This window comes from Saccopteryx leptura, chromosome 2 (genome assembly GCF_036850995.1).
Source record: "Saccopteryx leptura isolate mSacLep1 chromosome 2, mSacLep1_pri_phased_curated, whole genome shotgun sequence".
NCBI lineage: Eukaryota > Metazoa > Chordata > Mammalia > Chiroptera > Emballonuridae > Saccopteryx > Saccopteryx leptura.
Window position 1 is genome coordinate 236023743 of NC_089504.1, and position 16829 is coordinate 236040571.

General features: G+C 51.3%; 1 protein-coding gene across 2 annotated transcripts in view; it reads left to right on the plus strand.

Annotated features, from left to right (window-relative positions):
- Window positions 1-16563, plus strand: part of WSCD2 (WSC domain containing 2) — an 89858-nt gene extending 73295 nt beyond the window's left edge. For both annotated transcript variants that reach the window (XM_066370646.1, XM_066370645.1), the window contains 5 exons: window positions 1807-1928; window positions 2398-2572; window positions 3866-4030; window positions 7052-7252; window positions 14512-16563. In XM_066370646.1, coding sequence (XP_066226743.1) covers window positions 1807-1928; window positions 2398-2572; window positions 3866-4030; window positions 7052-7252; window positions 14512-14864 — 1016 coding nt within the window. In that variant the 3' untranslated portion in view covers window positions 14865-16563. The remainder of the gene's footprint in view (window positions 1-1806; window positions 1929-2397; window positions 2573-3865; window positions 4031-7051; window positions 7253-14511) is intronic.
- The last annotated feature ends 266 nt before the right edge of the window (window positions 16564-16829 follow it).

Below are 16829 nucleotides of genomic sequence, written 5' to 3' on the forward strand. Positions count from 1 at the left end.
GAACAACTTGAGGCTACTGGGTGCCAGGTGGTAGAAGCAATCATTAGGGTGACTTTGACAGCTGTAATATAGAATTATCACTCCTAAACTCCCTCTCCTCTTCCACCGTCTTTCAGCCCAGAAGAGTAATTCCTTATCCTTTACTCTTGTGTGTGCATATACACAAATCTGCACCTGCTAACAAAAGTGTTTTACACCATACATGCACACAGACACAGTTACAGACAGAGGTATAGGGTTTTGCTACTTGCTTCCTCTTCTCCCGGGGATTATATTTTGTTTCTGAGCTAATCCTTAGTGAGTACTGTTGCCAATGGCCGGCGCTCAGGCCTGTCCCATAGCCTCTTCTCCCTAAGCTCTACTTCCCTCGTCGGTAAAACCAGAGTTGACCACAGACCTTGCAGAGTTTTCAAGAAAGTCAAGGAGGTGATGCTTGTAAAGTTCTCAACAGAGCGAACAGTAGGTGATCAATACATACACCTATTTAGTGCTCCTGTTGTACTCACACTGTGCCAACAGCTGTGCTTCTAGAAAGGTATGTACAACTCTGATTTGAGAACAGTCAAACCCAATTTTAAGTGGGCCTCATTCACCTTTAAATAAATTTGACAAGAGCCACTTTTTATTTTTTGGTTTGTCTTTATTACATTTTTTTAAAAGTACATATTCACTGTAGAGAAAACAAACAAACAGAAAAGCTTTATAAAAAGATGGGAATAAACATTGCCTAGAATCCTACTCTGTTCAGTCAAGTGTTCTCCAGAGAAACAAAACCAGGAGATTTAATAGATAGATAGACTGACTGACCGAGGGATAGATGATATATTTATGTGTTTAAAGAATTGGCTCACACAGTGGGTGGAGGCTGGCATGTCCGAAACTGTAGGGTAGGTCATCGGGGGGACCGCAGGCAGGAGTTGATGCTGCAGTCCTGAAGCAGAAACCCTTCTCTGGGCAGCCTGTTTTACTCTCCAGGCCCTCCACTGATTAGGTGAGGCTCACCCACTTCTTTGAAGGAAGTCTTCTTAAAGTCAATTAATTGGGATATTTCCAAGTTGGGTTATTTAATATTTTTGATTGGTTTTTTAGAGGAACAGAGAGAGGAAGGGAGAAAGAGAGAGAGAGAGAGAAGCATTTGTTTGTTGTTTCACTTAGTTGTGGGTTCATTGGTCGCTTCCTATATGAGCCCTGACTGGGGGATTGAACCCAAAACCTTGGTGTTTCAGGATGAAGCTCTAACCAATTGAGCTAACCAGCCAGCACTCCAAACTGGGTTATTTTAAACATATAAGGGACTTATCAGTCCCTTGTAGCCTGCAGGTACTCAGCATTGGGTGGGCAGAGACTCCTGAGGCCCAGAGTTTTCCCCCAGAAGCCCAGGCTGGTGGAAGGAGAGGGCTGCCCTGGTGCTGTGAGGAGGGGCATGACAGGCCTGGGCCCTTTGCTTCCCTCCATCTTCAAATGCTCAGCCCTCTCCCGATGGGATTATGTAAGTCCTCCATGGCGGCGCTCATCTCCCGGAATGTGGGAAGTTACAATCATTGAGAATGAGGAACCAAGACATGGGAATGCCAGCAAAGAAAGGGGGATAATATGGCTCAGCAAGAATGTCTCAATGACCTGGATTGCTGACAGGGAGGCCAAGGTTGAGGAGGACACTGAATTGTCTAGCTCGTTAGTATCCACTTTGGTTCACTGTGTGGTCTTGGGCAAGACTCTTGCCTTTTCTGGGCTTTAAAAGGGGTTTCATCAGAAGGTGGTTCTCCCAGTCTACATCTGACGACCCCTTTCCCTCTGGCTCTCCAGACGGAAGTGCAGTCTTCCGGGGCTGCTTCCGCCGGCCTGACAACCTCTCCCTGGCCTTGCCCGTGACGGCCGCCATGCCAAACATGTCCGTGGACAAGTGCGTGGACCTCTGCACAGAGAAGGTGAGACGGGGAACTCCGGGAGGGGGCCGTGTGGGATGGCTGCAGGGACAGCGTGCTTGGCGGGAGAGAGAGGTTGTCACTCAGACCTGTGACACGGGAGAGGGGTGTGCCCGCTTCACGTAGATGCAAAGGAGAGGAGTGACACAGGGTCCATTTCTATCCCTCTGCGGAAGTGTGTTTGTTCCAATAGTGAGGAATTTTCATCCCCGTTTCACAGATGGCAACACAAATATAAGACATCAAGTTGTACACCTTAAAGAAATACAGTCTTTGTTGGTCGTAGCTCAGTAATGCTGGAGAAATACAAAAGCACTGGAGGCACATAGATGAGACAAAATTGTAAAACTTGGGTTCACTAATGAAGTTTGAGGACCCTCAAGTTGGGGAGAGTGATGAAGAAGGGACTCAGAGTCCGCCAGCCTGAGGATTCAGCGACTTTCTTCTTCTTCCTCTCCCACTCCGTTCCCAGGAGTACCCGCTGGCAGCCCTTGCGGGCACCGCCTGCCACTGTGGGTTCCCTACCACGCGATTCCCCCTCCACGAGAGGGAGGACGAGCAGCTGTGTGCCCAGAAGTGCAGCGCGGAGGAGTTTGAGAGCTGCGGGACTCCCACTTACTTCATCGTGTTCCAGACGCAGGTCCAAGGTGAGCGCAGCCCCCGCAGCAGACCCGCACATTCCCCCATGGCCTCCCTCCCAGAGGGCCTGGCCAGTCCATTCCATACAGCCCATCCCATGCCGGCCAGAGGGCAGGGCTGGTGAACTTGGCCATGGACCACAGAGGGAGAGCCCCAGGCTCAAGGATGGGTCCTAATGACCCTCGACTCTGTCCTTCATACAGAGGACCCCCTTGGTGGCTCTTTTCTTGAAATGGAGGCAGTGACATGGAGTGGGAAGAGATCCGGGCTGGGATGGGGAGACCTGGGTCTCCACTGCATGATCCTGGGCAAGTCACTTCCCTTCTCTGGGCATTAGTTTCTCCCTCTGTAAATAGTTGACCTCCCAGAATCCCATTTCTGGGATTCTGCAAGTTTATCCAGAAATTCTCTCTCTGTCTCAGTCATCCTTTCCAGTATTGGAATTTAAATCTAAGAGTTCAAAGTAGTCTCTCTCTGAAAGACTGTTGTAAGAAATCAGTGTAATCAGAGAAAGATTTCGGGGGTGACAGATAACACAGTACAGGTTACTGGGGTACAGTCTTGGAAGGAACTACAAGAAGGGCAGAGTGATGGCTGGGCAGCGTTTCTGACTAAACAAACAGTGTTTTGAAGCACAGTGGTGACGAGTGAGATGAAGTGAGGGACACAGTGCACTCATGATAGCCCGGGGAGTCGGGGGAGGGAGGAGGCGCCAATCCAGTCCAGGGCGGAAGGATAAGAGGCCCCTGCCGGGCAAAGGCAGGTGGGAGGCCGTGAAGGCCAAGGGAACAGCGTGCCTGCAGGTGCCAAGTCAGGAAGGAGCAGAGCCCAGTGAGGAAGGGACACCAGGTTGCTGGCAGGTGGGGGTGGGGGGAGCAAGTGACAGGGGGGAGCCTGGGAGGATGTAAGGGCCAGGCCACACAGGGCTTGGAGGCCAAGATCGGGACCTTGGACTGGATCTCATGTCAATGGACTCCATTTGAGGGGTTTAATGTGGAGGAGAGCGTGGGGGTGGGAGAAAGCAACTTATGGTGACGGGGAAAGAGTGTAGAGAAGACTCATTCTCCTAGCTGACTTTTATCGAATCCCTACTCTGTACTAATTCCTTTTCATACATAACCTCATTTAACCCTCACATCAACCCTGGGAGGGAGGAACCATTTCTCCCATTTTATAAATAGGGAAACTGAGCTCCAGACTAGAGGTTCCATCACATGCACAAGGTCAATGACTAGGAAGTGTCAGGGGTGGGACTCACACCCAGGTTTCGTCTGCCCCTGCCCGTGTCCTGCCCTTTGCAGATAACCGCTGCATGGACAGAAGGTTCCTCCCAGCCAAGTCCAAACAGCTCATCGCTCTGGCCAGCTTCCCAGGTGCCGGCAACACGTGGGCTCGCCACCTCATTGAGCTGGCCACCGGCTTCTACACAGGCAGCTACTACTTCGATGGCTCTCTCTACAACAAAGGTGAGGGGGCTGCCTGGGCTCGAAAGGACAAACTGGGAGGGCGTGGGAATACCCTTCCTGCACACCTGCTATGTGCTGCTCAGCTTGCCCGAGCATGCTTATTGAGACCTACTATGTGCTTGGTACCTTCCCTTCACTTATATCCCACAAATGTTTCCAGAGCATCATGTCCTGGGTACTGACTGCACCTGCATCTGTGTGCCTGGTACCTTTCCTCCATTTAGATGACTGCAAACATTTCTTGAATACTTGCTGTGTGCAGGCACCTCACCACAGGCATTTATTGATCAGTAATGCTGTGCTATACACAGAGGTCCAAGAATAATACTACTTTGGAGACATTTACTGACTACCTCCTGCTATTTGTCATGAGTTTCATCTACATTGAAGTCACTGACATTTGTTCTGTGGCTGCTGTATTTTCACTGTTCACAGGTGCTTACTGAGCGACATTGTGTTCTAATGCACTTCCTAAGCTGTGCCCCCACAGGCATTTCCGGAGCACCACCTGTGTGCCTGGCACTCTGTGTAGGTTCATGTGGCCACAGACATTCTCTTGGCCACCTACTAGGGCCCTAGAGCCATGCCAGGTGCTCCATTTTTATTTAACCCTACACATAACCCTGGGAGGGAGGATCTTGATACCATTTCCCAGATAGGAAAACTGAGGCTTATAGAGGAGAAGTTACTTGCCCAACATCTGCAGATCTCTTTCAATGGGCTGATAGGGGGTTGCACCGTAGTATTTCCTGGTTTCAAAGCCCACACTCATGACTTTACCACACAGACTAGAAATCTCTGGGGCTTCTCACTGGGGAACTAGAAATCTTGCTCATGGGGCATGAAGCCCTCTCCTAGACATGGTGAGGGATATCAGGGAAGCAGGCACCCTGTCTGGGAGGAGTTCTGAGTCTCCAAGTAGGGCAGCCCTTGGTCATGGGTCTTTGCAAACCAGATGATGACCACTTCTTGGCCTGGAATGCCCTTCTGAGAGCATACAAAGCCTCCAGGGTGTCCATGTCTATAGTCAGAGTGAGCCTTTCCTGCCCCAAGAAACCCCAGGGCATGCAAAGATATGGAGTCTCTGCCACTGCCCTTCTCTGTGCCTCAGTTTCCCTAACTTCAGAAGGCATGGGCAACTATAATATTGGGGATGGGGGAAGAGAAGGAGAAATCTGTCTTGCTCTTTCTGTAGCTTGAACCCACAGATCATTTCTCCAAATCTTAGGACAATTGTCCAGCCCCTAGAGCTTGAGTATCATGTGGGTGCCTGAGATAAACAGCCAACCATTTTTTGTGACTCTTCAAAGTAATGATTTAAATATTCCTCCTTTATGTAAAGAGGGTGCTGGGTCGTATGTCAGAAAAAGGTGGAGAAGGGAGCCCCTGGTGGTGGAGTTCAGCAATTCAGCTCTGGCCCCAAGCTTGCATTCCAGGTTCCCCAGCACTTGCGTAGAGGGGCCTCCTTAGGGGACAGCTGAACAACCATTGGTTGTTCCATAGGCAAGCTCAACCCATGTGGTTTCTCAAAGGCTCCATTCCAGACATAGAACTCTTCCCTCCCTGGGAGACATTCTGCTAAAGGAATTTTCTTTACTTCCCTATGTTTCCACCACTCCCTATGGACTAACTCACCAGATGACCAATATCTGGAATCTGGAGCAGATCTTTCCCAATGCTCATGGTTTCTTCGTTTTTCATCCTGATGAATACTGTGCTAGGTTAGCTCCATTGTGGAACAACGGGAAGTGTGGTTTAGGTCTCATGATGCATGGAGCTGATTGAAACTAATTGATCCATTCTGCCACGCATCTGTGATTTTCTTCTATGAGAGTCTGTGTGGGTACTTGTGTACCCCCTGCCTATGTTTTCCCATTGCTTTGCTCTTGGTGAAATGGACTTTGGTGGAGATAAAATGAAATAATAGAAGTCCTTTGTCCATATCTTGAAGAGCTTTACCAACAGAAGATATGACAGCATGACATGAAATTGTATCCAGTGACACCTGTGGGTAGATGGTTACATCCCAAGCTCTCTCCCAACCTCCCATACCCCATCCCTCAATGCCCTCAGGAAGCAATTTTCCCCATGACACGAGCTTCCCATGGGCCTCAACATGTCCTGCTTACAGTGATATCCTTCTCACAGTGCATGTCCTCCTCACAGTGACGGCAGAAGAACACAAGAGTGAACAGAAACATGTAATGCGCCTTGACACTTTGGCAGAGACCCACTTCTGCCCTCATTCCACTGGCCAAAGCAAGTCATACACCCATGGCCAGCATCAGTGGGGCCGCGATGTAGATTTACCCCAAGAGGGCTCCTCCAACACACCACTGTCACCTCCTTTCCTGGTGCCTAAGCACGAATATTCCTCTCCTGTAGCACTCACCATGGTCGTGACTCGACATTCATTGGTGTCACTACTTGAATAATCTGGCTCTAAAAACAGGGTTCCAAGGTGCTCCTTTATTCCACCCCAACGCCACTATCAGTCAGTTATTGCCATTAGTCAAAAGCTATCTGCTCCCCACCCATTCCTCTCCAAAAAGCTCTGTAGGGTATTCTGGATTGCTAAAGGTTAGGTTCCAAATATTTATATTTCCCTTAGAGCCCTTAAAAATTGTCATTAAATACCATCAAGAAGGGGTACTTATAATAGCTCATTATTAAAGAGTTACTAATTTTATGCCCATCAATCTCTTCACCAACCAACCTTCCTGCTGAAGATCAGGTTTGTGTGGCCCAGCTTAAGAACCAGGCAGATGGTGTGAGGGAAAAAATGCTATCTAAAGGGGGAAAACATTAAACTCATGGATCTTTTTGCACATCATTTTATCCCTCGTTCCAATCACAGCGCCTTGCACATAATAGGTGCTCAATAAATACATGAGTAAATGAAGAAGTGAACAAGTGAATGTATGAGTACTCCTGAAGCGGCCCAGCCGGGACGGGGAGAGCTTCTCACCTCCCCTGCCCCAGCTCACCTGTCCTGTTCCCCGCCCCCTGGCTGTTGCGTAGGGTTTAAAGGTGAGCGGGACCACTGGCGCAGCGGGAGGACCATCTGCATCAAGACGCACGAGAGCGGGCAGAAGGAGATCGAGGCTTTTGATGCCGCCATCCTGCTCATCCGTAACCCCTACAAGGCCCTCATGGCCGAGTTCAACCGCAAGTATGGAGGCCACATCGGTTTTGCTGCGCATGCCCACTGGAAGGGCAAAGGTACCACTGGGGCGGGGAGTGGTGTGGAGGGCTTGGGAAGGGTCAGGAGGGGAGGGGACTAAAGGGGAGGGATCCCGGGGTGCAGGCGCGGTACACTGGACCAGCGCTGTCTCCTGCAAGGTTCCAGAAGCACACCGTTGATGGCAGGTGTGTGAGACTCCAATTTCTGAGCTTAGAGCTGAGGAGGTGCTCCTCCCACATCTTGCCTCATTCACTGGATCACCCTCTGTGAATTAGGCTGATAGGATGGTACAGTGGTTAGTTAGGAAAACAGGTTGTGGAGCAAACCCCACTTAGTTCAGATCCCAGCTCCATCACTGCTGGGATAAAGCTTCCTCACCTCTCTGAACCTAGATCCACCCATCTAGGTGGCTCTAGACATTTAACCCTTTAAGCCACTTAGCCCTTTAAGCCATGGATGTGATCCATGATCCATTATGCAAATGGAGACCCTCAGTTGTTATGAATTGATTGGAGCAGGTTCAAGAGCACTTTCCTGGGGGTCAGGAGATCTGTATACAGACCAAGGTCAGCGGCTGCATGGCCCTGAGGTTACTTGTGAGGTCCTAAGAGATCACTTTAATAAGTAATCCCAACCCAACAATTCTCTGGGTTAGATGGCTCAGAGATGTTAAATGACTTGCCCCTAGGTCACACAGCTGGAAAGGGACAGCGTGGGCCCCTAACCACAGAACTTCATTATGATGATTTGGGATGGAGATCCAACTCTGACACTTATTAGTAGGTGGCCACTGTGAGCATGAATGTGCAGGGTGGGCAGCCCCCCAGGATAATGGTGAGAACTTTGAAGTGTGACCCAACTTCTGTCATCTGGAGTACCTTTAACCTTACAGGTTCTCAAAAGCCCATATCAGTCATCACCTATATCTCCATCACAGTAAAGACAGTCACATCCATGAGTATTTCAACCCTCCACAATGAATCTGTTTTCTAAGTGGGACAAGCTAAGTGGAGGGAGGTGAAAGAGCATTTTCAGGAAGTCGGGGTAGCTGAGGTTTCGATCCAAGGCAGCTCTGGAGCCCAGGCCCTTAGCCGCTGTGCTAAGCCATGGTAATATATGAGATGAAATATCCATGGACAGGAATCACCCAGTTTAGAGCCCCTTGCAAATGTGAGCTACCCCCACTTCACCCAAGAACCAGGCTGCTCCAGACTCAAATCAGGGGGCAAGGGGTGTTGCTTCCTGCTCCTCCCAACCCTCCCCCTGGCTCCCAGCTGCTCTAAAGCTCTGGTCTCTCCCCAGAGAGGACTGGAACATGGCAGGATGGTATAAACTCAGCAATCCACCAATCACACCCTCAATATTGATGTCATTGACTTAAACCCTTGGGCCTGCCTGACCAACTGTGCCTTGGATTCCTGTTTACCATCTGTCCCTCTCTCTGCCTTGCTTCCCCTCTCCATGAGGGGGTGAAAACCTGGACAGGTGGTGACATTTGTTCTCTTGTTTCCATGAGTAAAGAGGCCTTTGAATTATTTATTTGTAGAACAATTGAAAGTGTGCAATGGTGAGGGCCAGGCTGAGACGTCTGCAGATGCCAATGGCAGGAGTCTGAACCAGGACCGACACCCTACCTCTGGGCTGGGAAGGACCTGAGAGATCACTGAACCCAGTGGTCCTCAGCCCACTGCACAACAGAATCCCCAGAGGACTACGGGAAAATCCCGGTGTTCAGGCTGCACCCTGGACCATGACTGAAGTGGAGCCTGGGCATCAGCACTTTGTAAAAAAGCTCCCAGCTGCTTCTAGTGTACAGATGGGACTGAGAACCACTGACTCATCTTCTCTCAATTAATGGGGAAACTGAGGCTCAAAGAGAGGCAGGGACCTGCCAAGGTCATTTAAGCACACAGCGGCTGGACTAGACCCCAGCTCTCCACAGCCCAGGCATCCTGCTGCCCTGCGTGAAAAGGAGGGGGGGGCTTACTTGGCATGCTCATGAGGAAGCAAACATTTCACCTTCATTACCCCATTTAAACCTTCTGATTACTGAGGAGGTAAGAAAGGCGGCCATGATCATTGTAAAATTCTATTTCACAGGTAAGAACACCACCCCAGGGAGGGAGTAGTCACGTGGCCGAGGCCACAGGTATAGACTGAGCTGGGGTTCTAACCCAGGCATTAGCCACCAGGCTCTTTCTTACCTGGGGATGTACCGACCTCCTGGTGCATTCAGAGGTCCCCCTCTCCTGCCGTAGCCCCGTGTCTCGGGTTCAGACCGTTTTCATCCCCGGAGCTGCCTGGCCTCTTTTTCCTTATTCAAGACAGCTGGGGGCTTTAGAAACAGAAGGGATGGTCAGGACCGGTTGAGCCACAGGGCGTCAGGGGATGGGGGAGTGTGGGGTTCAGGCACATACATATCATGTGGGGTCTGGGGTCCCCACATTAGTCTGGAACAGGGTAAGGGGCCTTCTCCCAGTGCCGCCCCACAAGGCTGGCCCAGGTCTTCGAGAGCTCTGGCTGAGAGCCTCGCCCAGAGAGCCCAAGCCCCACAGTGCCCGCCCAGCCCTTTCCTCTGGCCTGCGTTAGCATCTGGCACTTGAGCTTGAGACCCTTACTTTAGGGCCCGGCACTGACAATGTCGTCATCACTGGGGAACTGGTTAGAAACGCCGATTCTCAAGCCCTGCCCCAAACCTGCTGAATCAGAGACTCTAGGAAACGCCTGCAATCATCTGAGGGTCAGCAACCCCTTCGGGTGTTTCTAACACACCCTCCAGTTTCCGAAACAGTGGCATCAACTTCACCTAGGAAATTTTTAGAAAAGCAAATCTCAGTACTAACCCCCCGCCCCAGACTTACTGGATCAGAACCTGCATTTTAACCGGAAGCTTCGTGTGCACTTGAATATTTGAGAATCTCTGCTTTAGGCCCTCAGCCTAGAATGTGAGGGTCACCTCCCTCAGAGCAGAGGTCACCCAGCTGTTGAGCATGTCCACCCCACCTTGCCCATGTCCCCTCCCCGTTTTAGCTGGGTTGAGGCTTCTGTAATGCCCCCTTCCTCCCGCCACCACTGGTTCTGCAACGTTAATTTTACAATGTCCCTGGAGTGGGTCCAAAGCAAAGTTTTATGTGTGATGATTACACAAGGTGAATTGTCCTGGATCTGTTTAATGGAACAGAGACTGTGTTTAATGATTCCGGGGGGAATTAAGTATAGTTAAGCTATTAATCAGGCCCCCGTTCCTCTCATTGACAAGAAGATGGAGTGAAGTGGCCAGCCCGTGCCCTGCCAGGCCCACGTGTGCGACAGTTCTGGCGGAACCGGCCCGGTTACCAGTGATCCGCGGCTCAGCGTGCCTTTAGCACCCACCTTGAAGGCAGCAATCAATTACTGGAAATCCTGAGCTAATCAAGGGCTTTTGTTTTTTAGTTTTTATTCTTCTCCTTTCCAGTGAAGTAACAAAGGATCTTCAAGTGAGGGATCCATGCCACGGGGGTGGGGTGGGGGGACGTCTGCTGCTCAAACAGTCTGGATATCAACAGTGGTGTTGGGGGAAAGCTCTGGCCAAAATGATGGGGCCCAGGAGGCCTCCTCCAGGATACTGGAGGGGGCCAATATAAGAATAATCATGCCCTGGCTGGCTAGCTCAGCCAGCAGGAGCATTGTCCAATATGTCAAGGTTGTGTGTTTGATCCCAGGTCCAGGCTGCAGGGAAATCAGCTGTGGTTAGGCTTACTCACTGGTTTCCGGGCTGCAAGCGCTTTGCACAATTAGTGCATGAGCACATGGCAGAAAGCCATGTGTGTGTCTTGATGAAAAGCTATGGGTGCTTTCCCTCTGTGGTAGTTTTCTCAGATCACTCTTATGCCACCTCAAGGGACAGTTCCCTGATTCCCTCAGCTGCCACCATGAGAGGTGGTGTTCCTTGCCCTCCACTGCAAAAAGCGGTTTTCCTTTGCTTATCCAGTCACCTGTTTCTGCAAGCCTCCAATAAACAGGAATGGCCCGACGCTTTCCAGCTCCACAGTTCCTCTACCGTCTGCCCCAATGCAGTGTGAGCCTGCCTGGCCCAGCCACGAGCATGACAGGGGCACTTACAAGAAGCAGCCAATGAATGCACAAATAAGTGGAACAGCAAGTCGGTGTTTCTCTCTCTCTCTCCCCCTCTTCCTATCACTCTAAACATCAATTAAAAATAATAATAATTGTAACAGGCGCCAGCAGCTCCTGCACCCCAGGCCTGTGCCAGGGTCTTGGCAAACCTCACTCCATTTCATCAGCACAGCATCCACAGTCACCATTTTGCAGATGGCAAAACTGGGACTTGAGGAGAAAGACTAATGCCCCCAAGGTCACACAGCTAAGGTGGAGAGGAGCTGGATTTTGAACGCAGGTGGTCTGACTCCAAAGCCGTCTGTGAACAGACCACGTGTCTTATAACATCTGGAGAGAAGAGTGCCTAAGCCAAGCAAATCAGGAGCTCTCAAAGGGTTTGCAAGGAGGGCAGGAGCCAGGCTCAGCCCACGGTAGATGTGGGTTTGAATCCTGCCTTGGATACACACGGTGTGGCCTCGGGCAATTGGCTTCATTCCTCTGAGCCTCCTTTCCCCTGGGAGTAAAACAGGGCTAATAATTGCTCTTCTTCAGGCTTCTTGCAGACACTACATTAAATATTGCATGCAAATCGCCCAGCACAGCCCTAACGCACAGCAGGTGCCTCGGCAACGTACATTCCCATCCCAGGGAGGTTGACAATCAACAGGACGCCCTGTCATCTCCATTTCGCCTGCATCCAAGGCTAGGGCTACCAACTGGGGGACCCCGACCACCATGCAGAAAGGCCCTTTCCTTTTTGTTGAGGACCACCCTGCAGCCCTCTGCCAGCAACCACTTGAGGTGGTCAGAAGTGGCCAAGCCTAGAAGTCTGGATCTTTGTGTCACTGGGTGACCGAGCACCATCTGCATTCACCGGGGCTTCTGCCATGGGAGCAGCAGTTGTCCTGAATCACCAGGGAAGCAGGGAGGTGACTCAGGAGTGAAGAAATCCTAAAAAACAAACAAACAAAAAAGTGGAACAAACTATATGCATGCTGAATTATTTCTAATCACCCGATACATCTGGTCTTACTCCATTATGACCGTATAGTCCCAATTAGCCAGATACCTTGTAAATAATCTATTTTAAGGAGAAAATAAATCCTCATCACCAGCATACATATTTCCCAAGCAGTCATGGTGTTCCACTGGGGGGCCATGAGGCAGCCGGAGCCCCACCACAGCCTCTGATGTCTTCCGAGAAGAAAAAGGACTCCTTTATCATGTTGCTACTTAGCGTTGGGAATTTCAATTTTGTTCAGCAGCCATTTATTGAGTTCCTGCTGGGTGTGAGGCAGCGGGAGGAGGTGGGGGCGAGGCTGCCAGTGCCTGGGCAAGATGGGAACCTGGAACCAGGTAGGCCTGGTCTGGATGGTGCGTCCTGGCTCTGCGGCCTCGGGCAGCTCAGTTCGGCTCACTGGGCCTCAGTTTCCTCAATAGTGATAAGTGACCAGTCGTCCTTCTCAAGGTAGCCGCTAGGATTAAATGAGATCATGGGTATCCATCACCCAGCAAGGGACGAGAATTTAGTTTTTAGGAACAGCTGGGCTCCCCAGCCTGTCTTGGGAGATGCACTTGCCACTCGTTCAATAAACATATCCTTCTGGGCAGTAGAGTGTCAGTCCAGAGTGTGAAAGTCCCGGGTTCGATTCCCGGCCAGGGCACACAGGAGAAGCGCCCATCTGCTTCTCCACCCCTCCCCCTCTCCTTCCTCTCTGTCTCTCTCTTCCCCTCCCGCAGCCAAGGCTCCATTGGAGCAAACTTGGCCCAGGCACTGAGGATGGCTCCATGGCCTCTGCCTCAGGTGCTAGAATAGCTCTGGTTGCAGCGAAGCAAGGGCCCAGATGGGCCGAGCATCACCCTCTGGTGGGCGTGGCGGGTGGATCCCAGTCGGGCGCATGTGGGAGTCTGTCTGTCTGCTTTCCCCCACTTCTCACTTCGGAAAAATACAAAAACAAACAAATAGAAAAACATATCCTTCTGGAAGGTGCTGGTGGTATCGCCCTGGTCTGGCACCAGGGCTTCGGGGAGCCGGCCCTGCAATGCTCCAGCCGGGGCTCAGAACTGAGGCTGGAATCCCTTCCTCTGTCCCCAATATCCCCCCTGGCTCCCCATGGTAGGCACCCACCTTCTGTCCAGTTTCAGCAGCCCCAGGGGCTCGCTGGCTGTCTCCCTAAGGTCCTTACCAGGGCTTCCATTTCCCGCATTCTGCTGGAGCCTGACTTTCAAATCAGATGATCCCAAATATACCCTCCCAAATTTCGGTGACAATCCATCCTGTCATCTTACTGTAGCAAGATAACAGGCAAATAGCCAAAAAGAAACAGCACGTGATTCTTTAATAAAAAAGAAAGAAGGAAAGGTAGAACAGAAATGTGTAAAGATAATACAATAATCTGACCTAACTTGGCCCAGCCCACAGTGTATTGAGGAGACAGATAATATATGTGGAGAGTATAGAGGGGCCATGAGGCCCAGAGGAAGCACCTGCTTGAGCCCAGGGAGTCGGCAGTGACAACCTCGGACCTGAGACCAGAACAATCACAGTAACAGTCATAGCCCACCGTGACTGGGCACAGGGCGCCATACTAAGAACTTTGCTTTTTCCCCATACTGTGTACAACAACCCTGTTGTTATCCTGTGATACTCTTTTATTACTACACAGAACAACTGTTGCTACACAGGGTAATTTGGTAGGGAAAAAGCCCAAACTTTGAAGCCAGAATATTTGGGTTCAAATCCTGGCTCTGTCATTTATTAGCTGTGTGACCTTGAGCAAGTTACTTAACCTCTCTGTGCTGTGGTTTCTCTTCTGTTAAATGAAAAAGGGGAAAAAATGATAATACCTGCCTCATAGAGTTGTGGGGAATAAGTGAATGATTAGCTTTAGCTTTAATAATATATTAACATAAATATATTAAAGTATAAAAGTATAGTGATGTACATTTATATATGAGTCTGTGACTGGCATGTAGTAAGCACCAAACTAATGTCATCCCCAAAGAGAAGGAAGGGCTGAGAATGTGCCCGGCAGTAGCGGCAGCACAGAGGCGGGAGGACTCCGGGGAGTGTGGAGATCTAGAGGAGCTAATGATGTTCCTCTTGCTGTGAACGATGGCTGCCACGGCCCAGGCCATCTGACCTGCATCCTGGGAGCCCCTCCTCCCTCTGACTCAGCGCCCCCTCCTCTCTCCACAGAGTGGCCGGAGTTTGTGAGGAACTACGCCCCGTGGTGGGCCACACACACGCTGGACTGGCTCAAGTTTGGCAAGAAGGTGCTGGTGGTGCACTTCGAGGACCTGAAGCAGGACCTCTTTGTCCAGCTGGGCCGGATGGTCAGCCTGCTGGGCGTGGCCGTCCGGGAGGACCGGCTGCTCTGCGTGGAGAGCCAGAAGGACGGCAACTTCAAGCGCTCGGGGCTCCGCAAGCTGGAGTACGACCCCTACACGGTGGACATGCAGAAGACCATCTCTGCCTACATCAAGATGGTGGACGCGGCCCTGAGAGGGAGGAACCTCACGGGTGTCCCCGATGACTACTACCCCAGATGATGTGTCGGCAGGGGAGGGAGTCCTGCTCAAGCTGGGGACTGGGGACCCCTGCCCTTCTGTCCTCTCTTTGGTACGGGGAAATCCCCTTGGCTGCTGTTGGCCTTCAGTGAGTTTCCTGCATGACAAAGGAGCCTCAGGGGAAGAGAGTGTCTGGGCACAAGCCACCTGCTCCCAGTCCCCTTTATAGACAGAGGAGGCCACCGATTGGGGGAGTTCCAGCACATGGACCCTCTTCGACCTCCCACGTCCCTGCCCCCCACCACTTCGGGTTTGCCTGGTGGGCAGGAGGGCTCATGGGTGTCCTGGAGACGTGGGCACTTCACATAAGTGTTGAGGACCCTGGTGCAAGAGCTGACAGGACTGTTGTAGAAAAGCAGCCCAGCTGCTCCGCCCTCCTGGGCTAAGCTTCCGGCCTCCCCTTCTCTCCACCCTAGAAGCAACGGCACCCAGGGTCATCAGGCCACTTACGTCTGAAGGACGATTATTGGGAAGTTTCTCTGTAGCATGAGGTGGGGTGGGGAAGCACTGGTGCTCACAGGAGGTTAACTGGCACCACCACACGGGGTCACTGGCATCGTGAGCCCAGGCCCAGGTCACACGGCTCACCTCTAAGGTCAGAATCCTGCCCCTTTCCTCCCCCACTGGATCCAGGAGGTGACCTTGGGATCCTCGATCCCACTTCCATGGTTCTTCAAGCTCCAACCATTTTCCCACCAGGATGGCCACATGCCACGGGCAGAGCCTGAGTAAGCATGAGAGCCCAGGTAACACATCGCTCCATTGTGGGGTCTGACATATTGATCTTACACTGCCTTCTGGCCCCTACCAGTGGGTCCTTCGCCATCCAGGTGAGAGAGAAGAGCCAGGGTGCTCCAAATCAGGTGGAACCAAACCCAAGAGAGACTCCCACTACCTTCTCAGACCATCGACCTCCCCGCAATCACAGCCCAAAGGTGGCAGCTTCTCTTGAGAGTCCTTCAAGGAATAAAACAAATGGGGTGGCTCTTCATTTGCACACAAGTGCTGCTCCCCTGAAGCTGAGACATCAAACCCAAGGGTTCCTGAGGGCCTGAGTCCCTGATCCTCGATCCTAGGAGGCAATGGTCCAGGATCCCTTCGCTTCCCCCACTTTGGAGACCAGTGGCTTCACACCCAGCCCACACCTGAGCTCCTGTACCACCCCCACCATGTAGATGCAAAAGCCATAGGTCACAGCTCTTTACTATTCTGTCTGGGGCAACCCCCCCCCAGAAGCCCCTCTGAAGCCTTGGGGTACAAGTAAATGCTCATTCCCAAATAGCCAAGAGACTATGGAGAAGGCAAGTGTAAAGAGATCTATTTTTTTAAGAGGACTGTGACTGATACATTCCGCCCTTTGGAACCTGGTCATGGAAAGAGAAGGGGCCAGGGAATCGGACTTGCGGTTCTATCCCGGATCCCGTCATCTGTAGGACTCGTGCTATCCCAGGGCCCAGCCAGGGGGCTCTGAATGTATTTTATATTGTATTTCTTTCCCCCAGGCTAATTTCTAGTCTTCTTTCACAAAGCAGTGGAGAGCTTGGCCTCCCCCCCACCCCCACTCAGAGGCCAGCTCTCTCTGGGAGCCTCTTGGTCCAAGACCTGGGCCAGTTCTTTGCCAGTGGTCACCTCAGGCCACAAAACCTCTGTCTGAAGATTCCTCAGGTCAACCCCATCATTAAAACTGAGTTTTGTTGATAATTCTATCCCACAGTGGAGTGTTGTGTAAGGCGCGTTCACAGCGGGATGTTCCTTGGGTGTGGCTGTGTGTGTAAGACACAGAATGTTCAGGGTGGGGGCATAACTGCTTTTGGGTCCATGTGACTCTGTAACTGTCTGTGGAGAACTCTGTGCCTCTGTGTGTAAAACTGCCTGGGCTCAACTACCCTTCTGTGCCGTGAGACTGTCCCCCACGCTGCTGTGACACTGTCCCATTTCTGACTTGTC